Source organism: Lycorma delicatula, chromosome 10 (genome assembly GCF_047948215.1).
Source record: "Lycorma delicatula isolate Av1 chromosome 10, ASM4794821v1, whole genome shotgun sequence".
NCBI classification, from domain to species: domain Eukaryota; kingdom Metazoa; phylum Arthropoda; class Insecta; order Hemiptera; family Fulgoridae; genus Lycorma; species Lycorma delicatula.
Genome location: NC_134464.1, coordinates 3,649,682 through 3,666,003, shown reverse-complemented (window position 1 = coordinate 3,666,003; position 16,322 = coordinate 3,649,682). Strand labels below are relative to the sequence as shown.

Here is a 16,322-nt window from a genome sequence, read left to right as displayed (position 1 = left end):
ATTACTGTAAATAAAATAACCAGCCAGGGCTCACTTTGCTCACCTGAACATCTGGACCCCTGATGTGTATGTTATCCTCATGGTTGTAAAAATATTAAACAATTTACAGACATTTGTTAAGGAAAAAGGAATTAGTCATTTTACTTCATTATATCTCTGTTGTCATGCTGACAGAAATATAACAAAGTAAAAGAATTAATTTTTTACTTTAATTAAAATACCTAACCTCCAAGAGGGCTAAGGGCCTTTGATCTATGGCTTAAAACCTTTCCTGGGATAATAAAATGTATCCTGAAAATTTTAAAGCAATAAGTAGGATGGCTCTCACATGATGCTGTTAAACATAAACTTTGCATTTATAAATATAAAATGAATGCTAACTAAAATTGTGTCTTGTTATACCAACAGTATTACAATTTATCTAACATAAATCTATGATTGACACTAATAACAGAGCATGGCAGAGAGGTAACTAGTTTTGTTGGGCGATCAGAAATTTACATCCATATACCTTAGATGCCTTAAGTATGCCATTGTTAAACAGCAATAAAGATAACCTTCAGGTTAATGATTCAATCTCATAAAATTTTCTCTCTCTCTTACAGTATATTAAAATTTCTTCTCTAACATCAATCGCCTTTTTTTTTCTTTTTTTTTATATTAAAAGATTCTAATACAATTATACAAAAATAGTAATGTGTTTAGTCAGATACTCATCATACCGAATATACAAAAGAGAATATCAGGATTTTAGTTTGTTATAATATCTCTGGGACTGAGATGTTAAGTATTGATCAAAGCTAAAACCAAAGAGCAAAAAGGGTAGTTTTAGTTGCGTGAATGGCTGTAAATTGAATCCCTGTATGTCAACTTGACAGCGCTACTAACAAAGATGATGCCTTCTGCAGTTTGTTAAATGTAAATTTCATAGAAAGTTTAATTGTGATCCTCCAAGTGACAATAACATTTTTCGTTGTCATAATCGTTTTGAAACGACCAGATATCTGTGTAAAGAGAAGAGCGCAGATGGCCAAGGGTGTCCAAAAAACATGTCACGCAGTCTTTCTTGCATAGTCCTAAAAAAAATCTATTTGGAAGATATGCTAGATACTACCAATGCCAGTGTGAAATGTTGGAATGAAAGAAACCACTACAAATATGCATCCATACCACTTTTATAGGTAGAAGACTTTGTAGCCTACAGATTAAGCTGCGAGTGTCAACTCGCAGCATAAAGATAAGATTTATGTAGCAGCATAAAGATGACTACCCTCTTTATCACATTGTGTTTAGTGATGACTTAACATTCCTTCTTAACTAAAGTTTATATTTGAAGGTTAGAAAATCCTAATGAACTCTTACAATGCAAAAGGGACTTCACAAAATTAAATGTTTCCTGTGCAATACCCTGACAGAAAGTTTTTCGGCCATATTTTTTCACTCATGCAAGCATAATAGAAGTTGGTTATTCTATGTAAATGGCTCTTTCCTCAACTGCAAGATGGATCAGAGAATTTTATTTGACAACATGGAGCACTTCCTCACTGACACAACTCAGATTGTTTGAATGACTTTTCCCTGACCATTGGCATGGACCCAACACAGTTTTTTGCAGTGGTCTCCAAGTTGACCCACTTAATTTTGACTGAAGCAGCTGTCACTATCATTACTCTAGATACATTGATTAGAGTATAAGGTGAATACTACCTGCTGGATGTTTGCTGCAACAAAATGTGTTCACGCTGAACCCTTGTAGGGAAAAACTGTAAGGGTTACTCTTTCATTTTATTTTTGATTGATTACTGAAAGTCAAAATTAAGAGATATTAAATAACTTTAAAACCTTGATATTCTTTTTTGAACTCCCTGAATAAAACTATAAATTAATAACTGTACAAAAATTACACAGGGATGTTTTGTATCAAATGGCACATGAGAAATTACCTGATGAATTACTTTCCTAATCCTTTTAATATTAAAAAAATATATATATCAACAATGTATGATTAACTGACTTCACATGCATAAATCAACCATTTTTCACACTAACAATTTATATTTGAAAAATATCCTTTTATTTGTTATGTAAAGAAAAAATTCTCTCGCACAAAATGTCAACCATTTTGAATAACAAATTTTAACTAAGGTTGGACTCAGAAAACATAAATTTATTTTCCAAGTTTCTGCATTTATATATATATACAGATACATACACATAAGATACATATCTTATTTTAATTAATAATGGACAAAGAAATAATCCCGCTTTCCCAAATCTCCACAGTTTATGGTACACGAGTATGCCAACTTTCACAAATATTGGAATTTTTTTTTAATCCCACTATAACCCAGCTTAAGTCTTGCAAACCCAAACGAGAAGATTCTTTAAATTGAAGAGATAAAATTAAAATCTCATTCAGAAAAGTAATTTTCTTTTTTTTAAATAAATATTAGATATCACAAGTTCCCACACTTTTTCAGATCCAGTACACGAGATTTCTAAGTTTTTTGGCGATTGTTCAGCTCAAATGTTCTTATTTATATTATTTATGCAATTTCCTAGCATAAATAATGAATTTATTACACCCTTCATTCCCAAAAAAATAGTGACACATGTTTCCTGTCACAATTGTGAGACTGTAATATATAAACAGCTTTAAAAATCACAGTAAGCCTCAGCAAAGACAAAATTACTGTTTGTAATCAACTCATGAGGCAGTAGCAAAATCTTCCCTCTCAACACATGTTCCTTAAAATTACTATTCCAGAGACTTTTGAAGAATCTACCACCAATCATTATATATGATAAACTCAATTGCAATATTATACAGAGTGATTCAAAGAAACAGGAAATTTTGAAAGTTGTGTTGGTAGCCGTGGGCGATTGGTACCACTTGATAAGTGGTGCCAGCCTATCTAACCTAACCTGCCATTTAGTTGTCATGGATCCTTGAAGTGGTGCGCAACGTGCATTTGCTATCAAAGCGTTTTACAAAAACAATGACAGTGTGGAGGGAGCGCGTAAAGAATTTCGTCGTCATTTTAATCTGGGACGGCACGACTGTGTTCCATCAGCACATGCAATTAAAACATGGATATCTAATTTTGAGGAAATTGGTTCAGCAATGAAAAAGAAACCCCCAGGCCGTGAGCGAACCGTCCGTACACCAAAGAATTTTCAAGCTTTACAAGATGCTGTCACACAAAGTCCACATCGGTCAATCCATCGTCTTTCAGCATCTTTACGATTGCACAGTTCAAGAGTTCGAAGAATGTTAGTGAAGGACTTGCAATACCATCTATACAAGTTGCAGATCGTCCAGGAACTGAAACCGAATGATGCAGTTGTGCGAGCACAATTCTGTAATGTAATGCTTCAGAAGATAAATGATAACGAAGAGTTTGTTCACGAACTGTGGACGTCAGACGAAGCGCATTTCCACCTCAGTGGATTTGTTAACAAGCAAAATTTCAGATACCGGGCAAAAGAAGATCCTACACAGCTACACCAGCGTCCGTTGCACAGCCAGAAAGTGACCGTGTGGTGTGCTATGTCATCTTACGGTGTTATAGGCCCTTATTTTTTATGAGGATGACAACGGTTTTGCGATTACAGTGACGTCGGCTCGTTACGTAGCCATGCTTGAAACCTTTGTTGTGGAACAACAAAAGAGATTTCCACCGATTCTTGACACAGGCAGGTTTCAACAAGACGGAGCAACGTCACATACTGCACGAATATCGCTGGCAGCTGTACGCCGATTGTTTGGACGTGTCATTTCACGAAATGGTGACATTAGATGGCCTCCCAGATCGCCTGATCTCTCAGCTTGCAATTACTTTTTGTGGGGGTCACCTTAAAAGCAAAGTGTTCCACAGTAGACCTGCTACAACGAAAGAACTGAAGACAAAGATCCGAGAAGCAATTGCGGAAATTCCAGTTGAGATGTTACGTCAAACCATGAACAATTTAATGAAGAGACTTTTCGTCAGTGTTTACGTAGAAGAGTAGGTCACCTGGAAGATGTCATCTTTATAAAATAAACTAAAATAATATATGTATCCTAAAATGACAACATTTGTACAATTACATGAAATAAAATTCATTTTCTAAAAAAAACTTTTTCATTAACGTTATTTAATTTTTTAAATATCCCGTTTCTTTGAATCACCTGTATTATTAGCTAAGAGTTTACAAACCTTACCAGCAGTTACACATGGGCAAATTCTAGATTTTTAATCAATACTTACTAACATTACAACACAAAAGTAGAATTCCTTTATTCCTTTGATAGAATGTGTTAAAAAAGGAGACAGTAGATGAGACTGAAATTATCCTGTGAACTAAAAGTTCTACCCCTATTAAGTAGGATGTATATGTATAGAGCAACTTCACTTTACAAGAAATATTTACAAGGTGCAGGTGTGAACAGTAAAAAAACATACACTTTTTCCCTTGTTTATGATGATCAATAAATGGCACAGTTAGGCTGCCTAAGAATTTATATACAATACATCAATCTTTAAGCCCATCTGAGCCATCTTCAAAACATGCAAGCTTTTGATTGACAAAACTTTATTGCTCCATCACTGAGCTATTTCAATTCCATAACAGAAATTTTTTCAAAATAATAATTATAATATACATGAGTCCACTTAACATGCTGTTATACATCATTTATATTTATATATATTCTGACCCATACACGAGTCCTTCACTTAACATGCTGTTATACATTTATATTTATATATATTCTGACCCAGCATCCATGTTGAACTTTGAGCGCTGACCCATGTGCCATGTAATATATAATATATATGTTATAAGTCAACCCTTCTTTATCCTGGCCCTAATCTACTGTTTTCAAGAAAATTATTGAATTATACAATTGAACTGCACTCTACAATTCTGTAACTGAACTATAAACAGTTAACAGTAGTGCTACCTGATGTTTACTATAATTCAAAAGATGAACAAAACTTATTCTTTCAACGTGTGTTGCAAACATTTTTTACATTTGATTTGCTCTTTCTTTAAAAAGAAACATTGTTACTTGTTTTGTACAAATTATTCATTTGAATTCAAAGATAAACATTGTATAAAGCTGAAAAAATTACACATTAAAACATGTTTTGATGGAGACATCCTCAAGCTTCCATAAAGAAAAATTTGTAAAAGGTTCAGCAATATGGCTTAACAAGACTGAGAAAGAAAAGAACAAAAAGGGAAATTTTTATTTTCTGTTGGCCAATTATAAAAGATTATATTTTCTTTAGCTTTGTAGAATGTAAAATATATTTAATAAAAAAAGTGGCCATTGAGCATGGCGAGTGTTAAATAAATTTGGTCATTAGATGAAGCTAACAGAATTAAATTTAAGCCACAGTCATACAGGCATACATTTTATGCAAAACTACTTTTAGGTTTTAACTGAACACTCAAAGATACATTTCAAATTATTATTAACATTAATTTTTATTCTATCCTAAAAACATTCATAAGTTTTGACTAAGAGGACTAACCTAAAAAATATTATACATATTAAAATAAACAGAATAATTTACATAAGCACATGGGACTATAGCTGCTCAAATATGGCAATAAAAAATATTAATTCTGAGTAGGAATGACATCATTTCAAGATGTTGACATAATCCCCTGATACCATGGCCATTTAACTGACCCCTCTGAACCAAACCAGTTGTACCCCAAAAGGGGATATGACAGTGAGGCTGCTAGAGTTATCTCACGTCATAGCCAACAGTACCGAAAAGAGTGATGTGGCTAGCATCACATCTGATAATAAAAAAAGTGAATACTAAATAAAAACCATACAAAATAATAATTACCATCTTTCTTCCAAATTGTCAAACTTATTGTAATACAGGTACGGTTGTTTACACAAGGCTCCAGTTCTCTGCAACACTATTTCTGGATCTTCATGTTTTAGTGCGTGTACAACTAAAACTAAACCTTGTCCAGCAGGACCTTTTAGACCCTGAATATCTTGTAGTGTAAGTTTTGATACATCAAACGTGTCTTTTTCTTCAATCTTATCAATACTACCCTTATTGACAGCGGATGTTAACTCTGATGAATCTTTCTTTACATCTCCCAAAAATGGTTTGTCCTTTGTGTCATCCTTCGGTAGAGGTTTAGTAATGCCACTATTAGAAGGGTTGGTCCAAGTATACGGGTTGTTCTTCCATTTTTGAGAAGGACCAGAGAATTTTGAATTATTGTTTCCGTGACGATCAAATTCATCGAAGTTCCTTTTACCAAAATCAGAGCCTCTGAATGAATCTTTAGGATTAAATGAAGAAAATCTATCATTCACATTACTCTTGTTCAAAGAAACAGGATTATTCCACGTCAAATCATTTCTGTTTCGTGTTTCTGAATCTATGTTTATATTTTTATAATTCATCGGACCATCAAACATTCCATATCTATTAACTCTTGAGACATTATCTGGCTGCTGTTGTAATGGTAATCTACTGTTTGGTAGAAATGAGCTTCTCACATCAAGATTTCTATTTCTTTCAATCCTTGAAGCGGAATTAGGATATGAAATAGGTCTACCGTAATTACCAGATTCAAAATTTTGTCTATCATCACCTCTAAATTCATTAGATGATTGCAATGGAGTATTATTAAAAATACTATTATTATTATTATTTCTTAAATTTTTATCTGGAACTGGAGTTGACCAATATCCAGACCCTTCAAATCCAACTTTCTTTTGTAAATCACGAGTATCTCTTCTATAATCAACTATCGGTTGTGGTAATCCATCATCATTCTTAGATGAAGTTCTAGAATCGGTTAACCACATACTTTTACCATAACGAGAACGACCAAGTTGTGGATAAGCAACAGGCCTATTTCTAAGTTCTTCAGTGTCAAAATCACACCCGCTAAAATCATTTCCTCTTCTAAAATCATCCATACGTTGCATTGATGAGTTGTTTTGATCATCCATTAGTTTACGGCGATCATTATTTATAAATGGATCAGCCTGCGGGTAAGTACTTCTATCAGTCTTTGGCCGAGAATCAGGATAAAATTCAGACTGACTTCTATCATCTCCACCAAGAGCTGAAAAATTCATCTGTCTTTCACGATTATCTCTCTGAAATTCATTAGGATGTCGCGATGGTGAATAATTCCTTTTGATATCCCCACGATTAAATTCATCCACAAATGATGAACTTTGTGAATAGATATTTCTATCATTCTTTAAACCAGTATTTGGGTAATCAGGGCGTCCATCACTGAAATTATCCATGTCAGGGTAATTGGGACGTCTACTTCCAAAATTACCAGTGTCTGAGAAATCGGGAGGTCCACCTCTAAAATTATCTCCAACAGGGAAATCAGGACGTCCACCTCTAAAATTATCTCGATCTGGGTAATCAGGGCGTCTACCTCTAAAATCATCAGGTTTAATAAACTTTGTTGGATTATCAAACTCATGACCTCTAATCAGTTGGGTTTCACGTTGCGGTGAGTAACACCTATCAATTTTACGACGATTATAATCATCCATACGAGATGGATTACTCTGTGGATATAAGTTTCGATCCATTTTTGGATCAGAATCCGGAAGAACACCCACAGGATAATTTTCATGAATGAATTCATCCCTTTGTGGACTATAACTCACTCTTCGAAATTCATCTGTTCGTCGCCCAAACAAACTTCTCTCATCTACTTCATCATAACGAGGTTTAACAGAATCTTTATCATGTGCTCTATTCCTATCAAATTCTCTACGTGAGTCCAGATGATAGCCTTCACGATTAGGAAAATTATTGCATCTACCAAAATCATCTCTGCTCAAATCCCCTGAAGGTAGAGCTGGTTGTAAAGCTCTATTCATAGGGGTATACCTTTCATCTCTAACAGCTTGTAAAGATCCATGCTGATTAACATCAAAATCGCTAGTCCTTCTCACTTTATGATAAGATGTTTTTGTTGACACCTCATAATCAGAAGAGCGTTTTAAACCTTTAAAAAAAACATTAAATAAAAATATTTATAATCTTTAATTACAACTTTGGAGATTAAAAAATTTTCAATAAAAAAACCAAAAAGAGAAAACACTTCCAGTCCCATCAATTTGCCTTATACCTTATCTTTTTTTTTTAGCAATTTAAACTTCAGGTATGCTACAGTATTATTATAAGTTTGCAAAAATAATTTATTTGACTATAATTAAAACAATGATCATTAATAATGTCATTCCAATATTAACGTTTAACAATGTTTATCAGCTAGGAAATATTTTCTAATACTGAAAATAATAATATTAATTCTATTAAAGAACCAGTAAAATAATTTTAATAACAAAGAAAATTGATAATTATACCTATCAATAAGAAATGGCAGTTCACAAAAACTCAACTACCAATATAATAGAAAATGAAATCAATCATAATAAAGTAAAAACATGAGGTAAATAATTTAATGAATTATATCTTGACCGTAAAAGTCTGAAAGACATTTCAGGGGACATCCAAAATTGAATCGTATAAACATTAATGGTATAATTAACATGTTTTTACATCAATGCTTAAGATTTTATAACAAAGCTACAAAAACAACTGGTAAAGATGAAATGTTGTTCCTCTCTATGTTCCAACACAAATTTGTTCCTCAATCCCTTTTAAAAATCAGTGATGAAGAAAAAATATATAATGTACAAATAATGAAACGATAATCATTTTTATTTAGCTTTTTTTAATCCTATATCATCCACTGAAACTTGAAATTCAATATTCTTTTGATCTACAGGATATCCCTTTTGGATTCTTTACTTAAATATTTTGTCTAAATTACACCATTTTAAGACGTGTGCAATGCTGCTTACAGATTTTAACACCGATAAGTTCAATTTTGAAGAGATCATGATTAATTTTAGAATTTAAATATTTAACCTAAAAATTAGCCTTGCCAATCCATGTAAAAAAGTAAGTTTTTATTAAATTAAAACACTTTATTATTTTATTTTTTTAGTGAAACATATTTTTATACGTTTTATGATACATAAAACGTATAAAAATACGTTTTTTTAAAATTACATAAAACGTTTAAAATTATCTTTAACAAAATTAAGCTCTCTATTATCTTATATTTCTTTAATAAAGAAAAAACTGCATTTGCTGGTGAAAGATAGTGTAATTTGTATCTATTAATTACAGAATAAATATAAAACTTTGATTAATCTTAAATAAGCAATTATAGTAATAAATAAAAAGAAAATAATTTTAATGAAATAACTAACTAAAAATACGTTAATCCCAAAACAAAAAAGCAAATGATTACTGTACTTCTGAGTAGTTCACTTTAAAAAAAAAAATCATGAATAAAATAAATACACAAATCATATTTAATATAACTGTAAAACGTTGGAGAACTACACCTCTACTAAACATCTGACAAAATTTTATTTAGAAAGTCATTAGTTACAATTACCTAATAATAGCTATAAATAAAGGAAAGAAATTCATCGATCAAACAGCACTAAGACAAAATAGTTAGCATCAAAAGTGATAAATAATTAATTAATTTGGTAAACCACTATAAACAGCAATTCTTTTGATATACATAAAATATTAAGAATAATGATAACTCTAAAGCTAGAAAGAATAAATGATTTACATACCACACATTAGCTTAATATTATATAATGTATTATATCATAATCAGGGAACTATTTATTAAAAACTTTGTGCTAATGCAGAAGTCTTTTTAATAATACACCCTAATGCAAATTAATTGATACAAGCACAATACTTTTCCATTTTGTGGCTGACGAAGCAGTTTTTAACAGTTTCTCTCCAAATTTCAGCTGAATAATACTTACAAAGTTTTGAGAAGTTACTTTGTATTTCATTAAATATTATTTTTTTATTTTCAATTCGAGGGTAAGTCAATTATTATGCACAATTTAGTTATATTTTTATGTTGGTAGTACTGTTTTGTTGTGTAGATGACGCATGCGTGGTTTAATTGTTGTTATGTCTGTGCTGGTTTGATGCTGCTAGGTTAGTTCTATTATCGCAGCCCTGCCGTTAACCATGGCCACTCCGCTTTCTGTTTGTACCAAAGAAAAGCAACATTCAGTAATCTGTTTTTTGTGGTCAGAGGATGTATCAGGGACCGAAATTCATCGAAGACTTTCAGTACAGTATGGGAACAGTGTGTTGCCGCAACGAACAGTCTACGAATGGATTGAAAAATTAAAAAAATGATTGCACAAGTATTACGCATCACAAAGGAGCCGAACGACCGTTTGCCGCCACAAATGAGGAAAACATTGAGAGTGCACATGACATTGTTTTCTTAGACAGAAGAGTAACTATTGATTAAGTGGCATCACATCTGCAAATTAGTCACGGATCTGCCTACGAAATCACCCACAATAGACTTTGGTTTCATAAAGTCTGTGCAAGATGGGTCCCAAAACAACTCACACAGTTGCAATTGCATAAACAAATAAGCTTGGACACCTGCCAAAAACATTTGGATTGCTATGGTAATGATCGGGACTTCTTCTTAGACAGAATCATCACTGGTGACAAAACATGGATCCATCAATACAAGCCGAAGAGAAAATGGCAGAATATGGAATGGAAACATCCAAATTCACCCTGCAAAAAAAAGTTCAAGATCCAACCATCCACAGGAAAACTGATGCTTACAGGTTTTTTGGGACTCCCAACACCCAGTACTGGAACATTATGAGGAAAGGGGCACGACAATAAAAAGTGTACGTTACAGTGAGATGCTTACTACCAAGCTGAAGCCTGCAATTTGAAACAAACACTGAGGACTGCTGTCGAAAGGTGTTGTCTTGTTGCACGACAATGCCCATCCACATACTGCAGCTCACACTGCTGAAACGCTCCAGAAACTCAACTTTGAAGTACCGGCTCATCCTCCGTATAGTCCTGATCTTGCCCCTTCTGACTACCACTCAAAGAAGCATTAAAAGGCTGTCGATCTACCTCGGACAAAACAGTAAAACAAGTGGTGCATTCCTGGCTTGCAGCTCAATCGAAAACCTTCTTTTATGAGGGCATCAGGAGGCTTGTGCAACGATGGACCAAGTGCGTTGAAATGAAAGGGGACTATGTTGAAAAATGATGTACATGTAAGTTTCCTATTTATATTGCAATAAAATTTATAACTACACTGCGGATAATAATTGACTTACCCTTGTACTTTATTAGTTCTTTTTGTATTTTATTACATTTATTGTGTAAATAGAGATTCTTTAATGGACATAATACCTAGGAAACGGGCAAATGATTTTCCTAGGTATTAAATGTATATAAAAACACTTCCTTCACTCACAATATGTATTGGCCAGAAGCAAAGTGAATTTAACAGAATCATTAAAATGAAAAATAAAATACTGAACCAATCGATACTGGTTCAGTATCGACTTAACATAAAGAAAATTATGGGAAGTAAAGGGCTATAGATTCATGATATGATTCATTTTTAATAAGAAAAATAAAAGTAATCTTGAAAGACTTAGCTTTGAGATTTATAAAGATCTTGCAAAGGCCAGAATCAAAATACACAACTCAGTAGTTATTGAAGAATGGTGGAGGCTAGTTGGGACACTTAGACCAGTGAAAAATCACACTTTTAACATCTGCAATGAGCTACAAAATATAAAATAGGACTTGGAAGACGGTAGAAAGGAATTATTCTTTGATATTTTCAGGGAATAAGGATGCAGCACTTACTAGGAGCTGATTATGAAAATTTAAGTCCAAAATGTATTCTACAAACTGTGAACCAACCTCTAAAATAGATCTTTTTGGGGTTGCCTTTCATTTAATGGTGTGAATCAATAATGGTGTCCTGTGAAGATATGATGAACATTAAAAAATATTCATTATTGGAGCGAAGTGTTACAAGAATTAACTAAACTTCAGCGTGATGGATCTACTGTTTCAGCAAGATACCACATTTCAAAAAAAAGTAACCAAATTGTTATAGAACAAAGTTAAAAAATTACTCAACTGGGAATTCTTCAGATATAAATGGCACCGATATGATCCTGCTGTGATTCATTTATAAAAACAAGTCATGAAAATTGATTAAATGGACTGCACATCTAGAGAGAAGCTAATTCCCATGTCTGCAACTTCTGAACCTATTGCAATGGATGCCTGAACATCCATTTTTTTTGGAACAGATAACACACCTCCATCATTTCGACATTATATAAAAAGCCATCTCAAATTTTCCCTTTTAACCACCCAGAAAGCAGATAAAGATGTATACTACCATTGTTAGAAGAAAAAAGATTGAAGCTTACATTAAAACCATTCTAATAAAGTGAAACAGGTTTCTTTGATTTGCATGTATATTTTTAATATGTCGAAAAGAAACTACAAGTTTAGGATAGCTACTAATTACAAAATTCTATAAAAGTTTATTTTGGAATTTCCCTTTAAATCACTCTTTCGAAGGTGAAACTGGGTGAAGAGATTTTATACCTTCAATTTATACTCTGAAAATCCTGGAAACATTTAAATCTATACTGACATAGTATTGAATTGCTAAACATATGTATTATAAAAATGGGAATGTACTCATTGCAATGATTTGTTCATCAATTATTCTCTCATTTTTCTAATTGCTCGAGTAAAAATTTGATAATCATTTTGAAACAAAATGGTTGAGGGTTAATAAAGGAGGAATTCATAAGCTCAAAATTTCAGTTATTTATCTTTACGAAGAAAAGTTTAGAAATTTACAAAAAAAAATGTGGATGTCAATTTAAAAAAAAAAAAAACATTTTTAACTATGAAATTTTCTCTTCAAATAATTTATAAAATACACTGAAGTCAGAAATATAATTAACATCAATACATGAACAATAGGTTGAATGTGTTTGTATACACTCCTTTCTTCGGTAAATTAATTGTTTATTTGATATTAACCAAACTACAGGAACACAAAGGGCGCGTGACTTAATGGTTACTCTACTTTTCTAAATTTGTTTATGGTTTAGTACGAAGTGTATACAAAAAAAGAAAAAAATTTTTAGCCCTTGGAGCTTGAAGCAAACAATCATTGAACAACATTAATAATTAAGTCTGCAGTAGTTATAAGAATTGTGAATATACTGGGATGATTGTGGAAAACTACCAAAGTTATTAATAGAACTAATGTTAAGTATATGAATAAAACATATATACCATAAAAAACCATTCACAAATTCAATTTTAGATTACAAAAATTGCACGAATGAGTGGAAGAGTGTAGGAATAACCCAATCAATAACAAAATAATTTTAGCGGAGAAGTTACCACTTATTATTACAATTGTAATAACACAAAGGGCAATCAAGTACAAACAAAATATTACTGCCTAATCTTTATTTTATTGTAACATTGTGTAACTAGAATAAATTATTAGATTTAACTTGTTCCACAATGATCATCAAACCCTGAATTAATTGCTATGAAAACATTCACTGCCAATGAAAAGTACAAAGTTAATTTGGAACGTTTTTAGTACAGTCAATTTGTATTTTTATTTGAAAATCATTACCTACCAATTGATGTTTTTTGAAATATTAGGTAGCGCGTAGATTCAGAGAAAAACGCATTTCAAAAACTTTTTGAGTTTTTCAAAAATCTATGGGAGGGGGATGTTAAAAATATGGAGTTAAGCTTCCCTCATCACCCCTAATGCATGGACAAAAGATCAATTGGTAGGTAAGGATTTTCAAATCAAATTCAGCCTATTTTCATGACAAATTGCCTGTACTACTTGGCCTGACACAGATGGCACAAAAATGGGTAAATGATTATGATATTTGTCAAGTATGATCCTTAGATGACATGTATCAAAGTTTAAGACAGGTTTTGGAATTTTCTGAAAAATGGATAAAATTAAAATTTAAGCGTTATGAAGTATTTTGTTTTAAAAGTTTTAACCCCAAAATATTTAATGATTGTCATCTGAGGATACACAAGTTTGCTGGCATTGCAAGCATCTTGATTACTCAATCTTTACGAACCGTGCTGACATTCCAAAGGTATCCATATACCTCATATTTCATTTTACATGATGTTTTGGGTATGAAAAAACTTTCTGCTTGATGGGTGCTGTGTTTGTTAACAGTCGGCCAAAAATGCATTTGGCTGAACACTTTTCAAGGTTATTTACACTTAATTAAACATTATTCTGCTGAATTTCTTGACATTTAATAACAGTAGATGAAATATGGATTCACCATTGCATGCCAAACACTAAACAGCAGTACCAAACAGTGGGTGAGAGCAGGTGAAAGTGTCCCAAAGAAAGTGAAAATGGTACCATCTGCAGGAAAAGTTATAGCTACAGTTTTTTGAAATTCTCATGGTGCTCATAGTTTGAATGAAGCAGTAACATTACTGAGGATTATTATGCTTCGATACTGACTGATTGAAGGGTGCCTTCAGGATAAATGTCTATATCTGAGCAAAAGCTAAGTGGTCTTTCACAATGATAATGCTGCATTGCACCTGCAAGCACGTCTCAGGATTGTTGCTGGAAAATTTCATGACCTAATTTTAAGTGCTTCCATATGCACCATATTTCCCACTCCCACTGAGTACTTCCTTTTCCCAAATCTGAAGAATGGCTCACAGGAAAGTGAAGGCAATACAAAGCTGGAAATTTTTTGGTCTAAATGTACTGAATAAAAAGGTGACTATATTGAAAAATTAAAAAAAATATCTGAAAATCTTGTCTTTCCTTGCCAAGCCGACACTTTCTTAACAACCCTCATATGATAGATTTCACCTAAAATGTTATCCTAACATTACAATAACATAATTTTAAAAAAAATATTTTTAGTCACAGCTTTCATTAAATAAACACTAATGAATTAATCAAATAATTACAGTAACAGTTTCTGTGACTAAATTAAATAGATATTTTGTCAAAATGAATTTAAAAAAATTTGAAGGCACAGTATTACTTCGCACTTACAATTAGTGGTCATAAATACTTTGATTGGATAAATTATTGTAATGTTTTGTTTTAAATTTGCAATAAAATTTTTCATATTAGAATTGGATTCAGTCTTTTCATGATGTTTATATAAAAAAAAGAACCACTACAACTTGAATTACACACCACTTACTCCAATAATGCAGTATATATTTCATACAATATACTTTAATAAGAAGGGAGAAAAGCATTCTCTACTTTATTCTGAACAGTTATGTTGTATGCTGCTAAAGCTTGAGAAATGTGCATCTATTCTACATCAAACAATATTTTACGTTGTATGTCAACATATTCATGGCAGAGAATTGGTAAAAAGAGTTTAAGAATTAAACTATTTTTATAATAATTTGACTTTCTTTAACATGTTTCCAACTTATCTATTCTAATACACAAAAGCTACATTTATATATTAATGCTGATAGGTATATAACAATATACGTAAATAATAGAGAAAATAAGCTGAAATAAAGCTAGCTCTATATTAAAGAGAAGAACAAATACAATTCTAGTGAAAAATTAAAATTCAAGGATTAGCAAATTCTGTAAATGATAGGACTGAAAGTGTTAATCTCCTCAACATACTAACTGAATGTACACAGTTATATTCATTTCAATTCTCTTTTTACTTTAAAGAACATTTATTTTAACAAAAGCAACTGAACCTTTGTAACACAGCACACTTGCAATAAATATTTATATTTATGTCATATGCTAATAAACCATTGTCGCATTGAGTAAATTTGAAGATTTTCTTAACTTTAAGGTGGAAATCTTTTTTATCCCCTACTTAACACTGGTGAAATCTACCTCCACCTTTCCAGCGGGCCAAAAGGGATATTTTTTCTTTAATAAAAGATGATTCTTACTTTAAAAATGAACCACAAAACCATGCATATTATTAACTGATCATCACAACTATTGCATGAACTATTTTCAGTATTCCTCATGTTAAGATATCCATGGTAGATAACAACATATCCAGAATCAGTTAAAAATACACATCACCTCATAACACAACTAACTGTATTTGATGTGATAAAGTAATTAGTGCCCCTCCCAACTACTGTTAACTCAACCATGTTAAGTCAAATTAGAACAAATTACAGCTGCATAGTCACCCGACTGACTAAAATCTGTAACTGATCTGAGCTATACTTGAAACTGCAATCCTTTAAAATAATCAATTTATCTTAGTTCTGATTAACTTTGTTGCATTTTTTTTAAACAATTTTTGTTCAAAACAATCCTTTTAATGTAATGCATAAGTATCCATGAAAGTATGTAGTTATTAA

General features: G+C 32.0%; 1 protein-coding gene across 2 annotated transcripts in view; it reads right to left on the bottom strand.

The window, feature by feature from the left end:
• The window catches only part of LOC142331577 (uncharacterized), a 39,750-nt gene that overhangs the window by 19,069 nt on the left and 4,359 nt on the right, over positions 1–16,322 (bottom strand). For both annotated transcript variants that reach the window (XR_012758048.1, XM_075377579.1), the window contains exon 3: positions 5,850–8,010. Coding sequence is in view for 1 of the 2 variants with exons in the window: in XM_075377579.1 (XP_075233694.1) it covers positions 5,850–8,010 (2,161 nt within the window). In the remaining variant the exon portion in view is untranslated. The remainder of the gene's footprint in view (positions 1–5,849; positions 8,011–16,322) is intronic.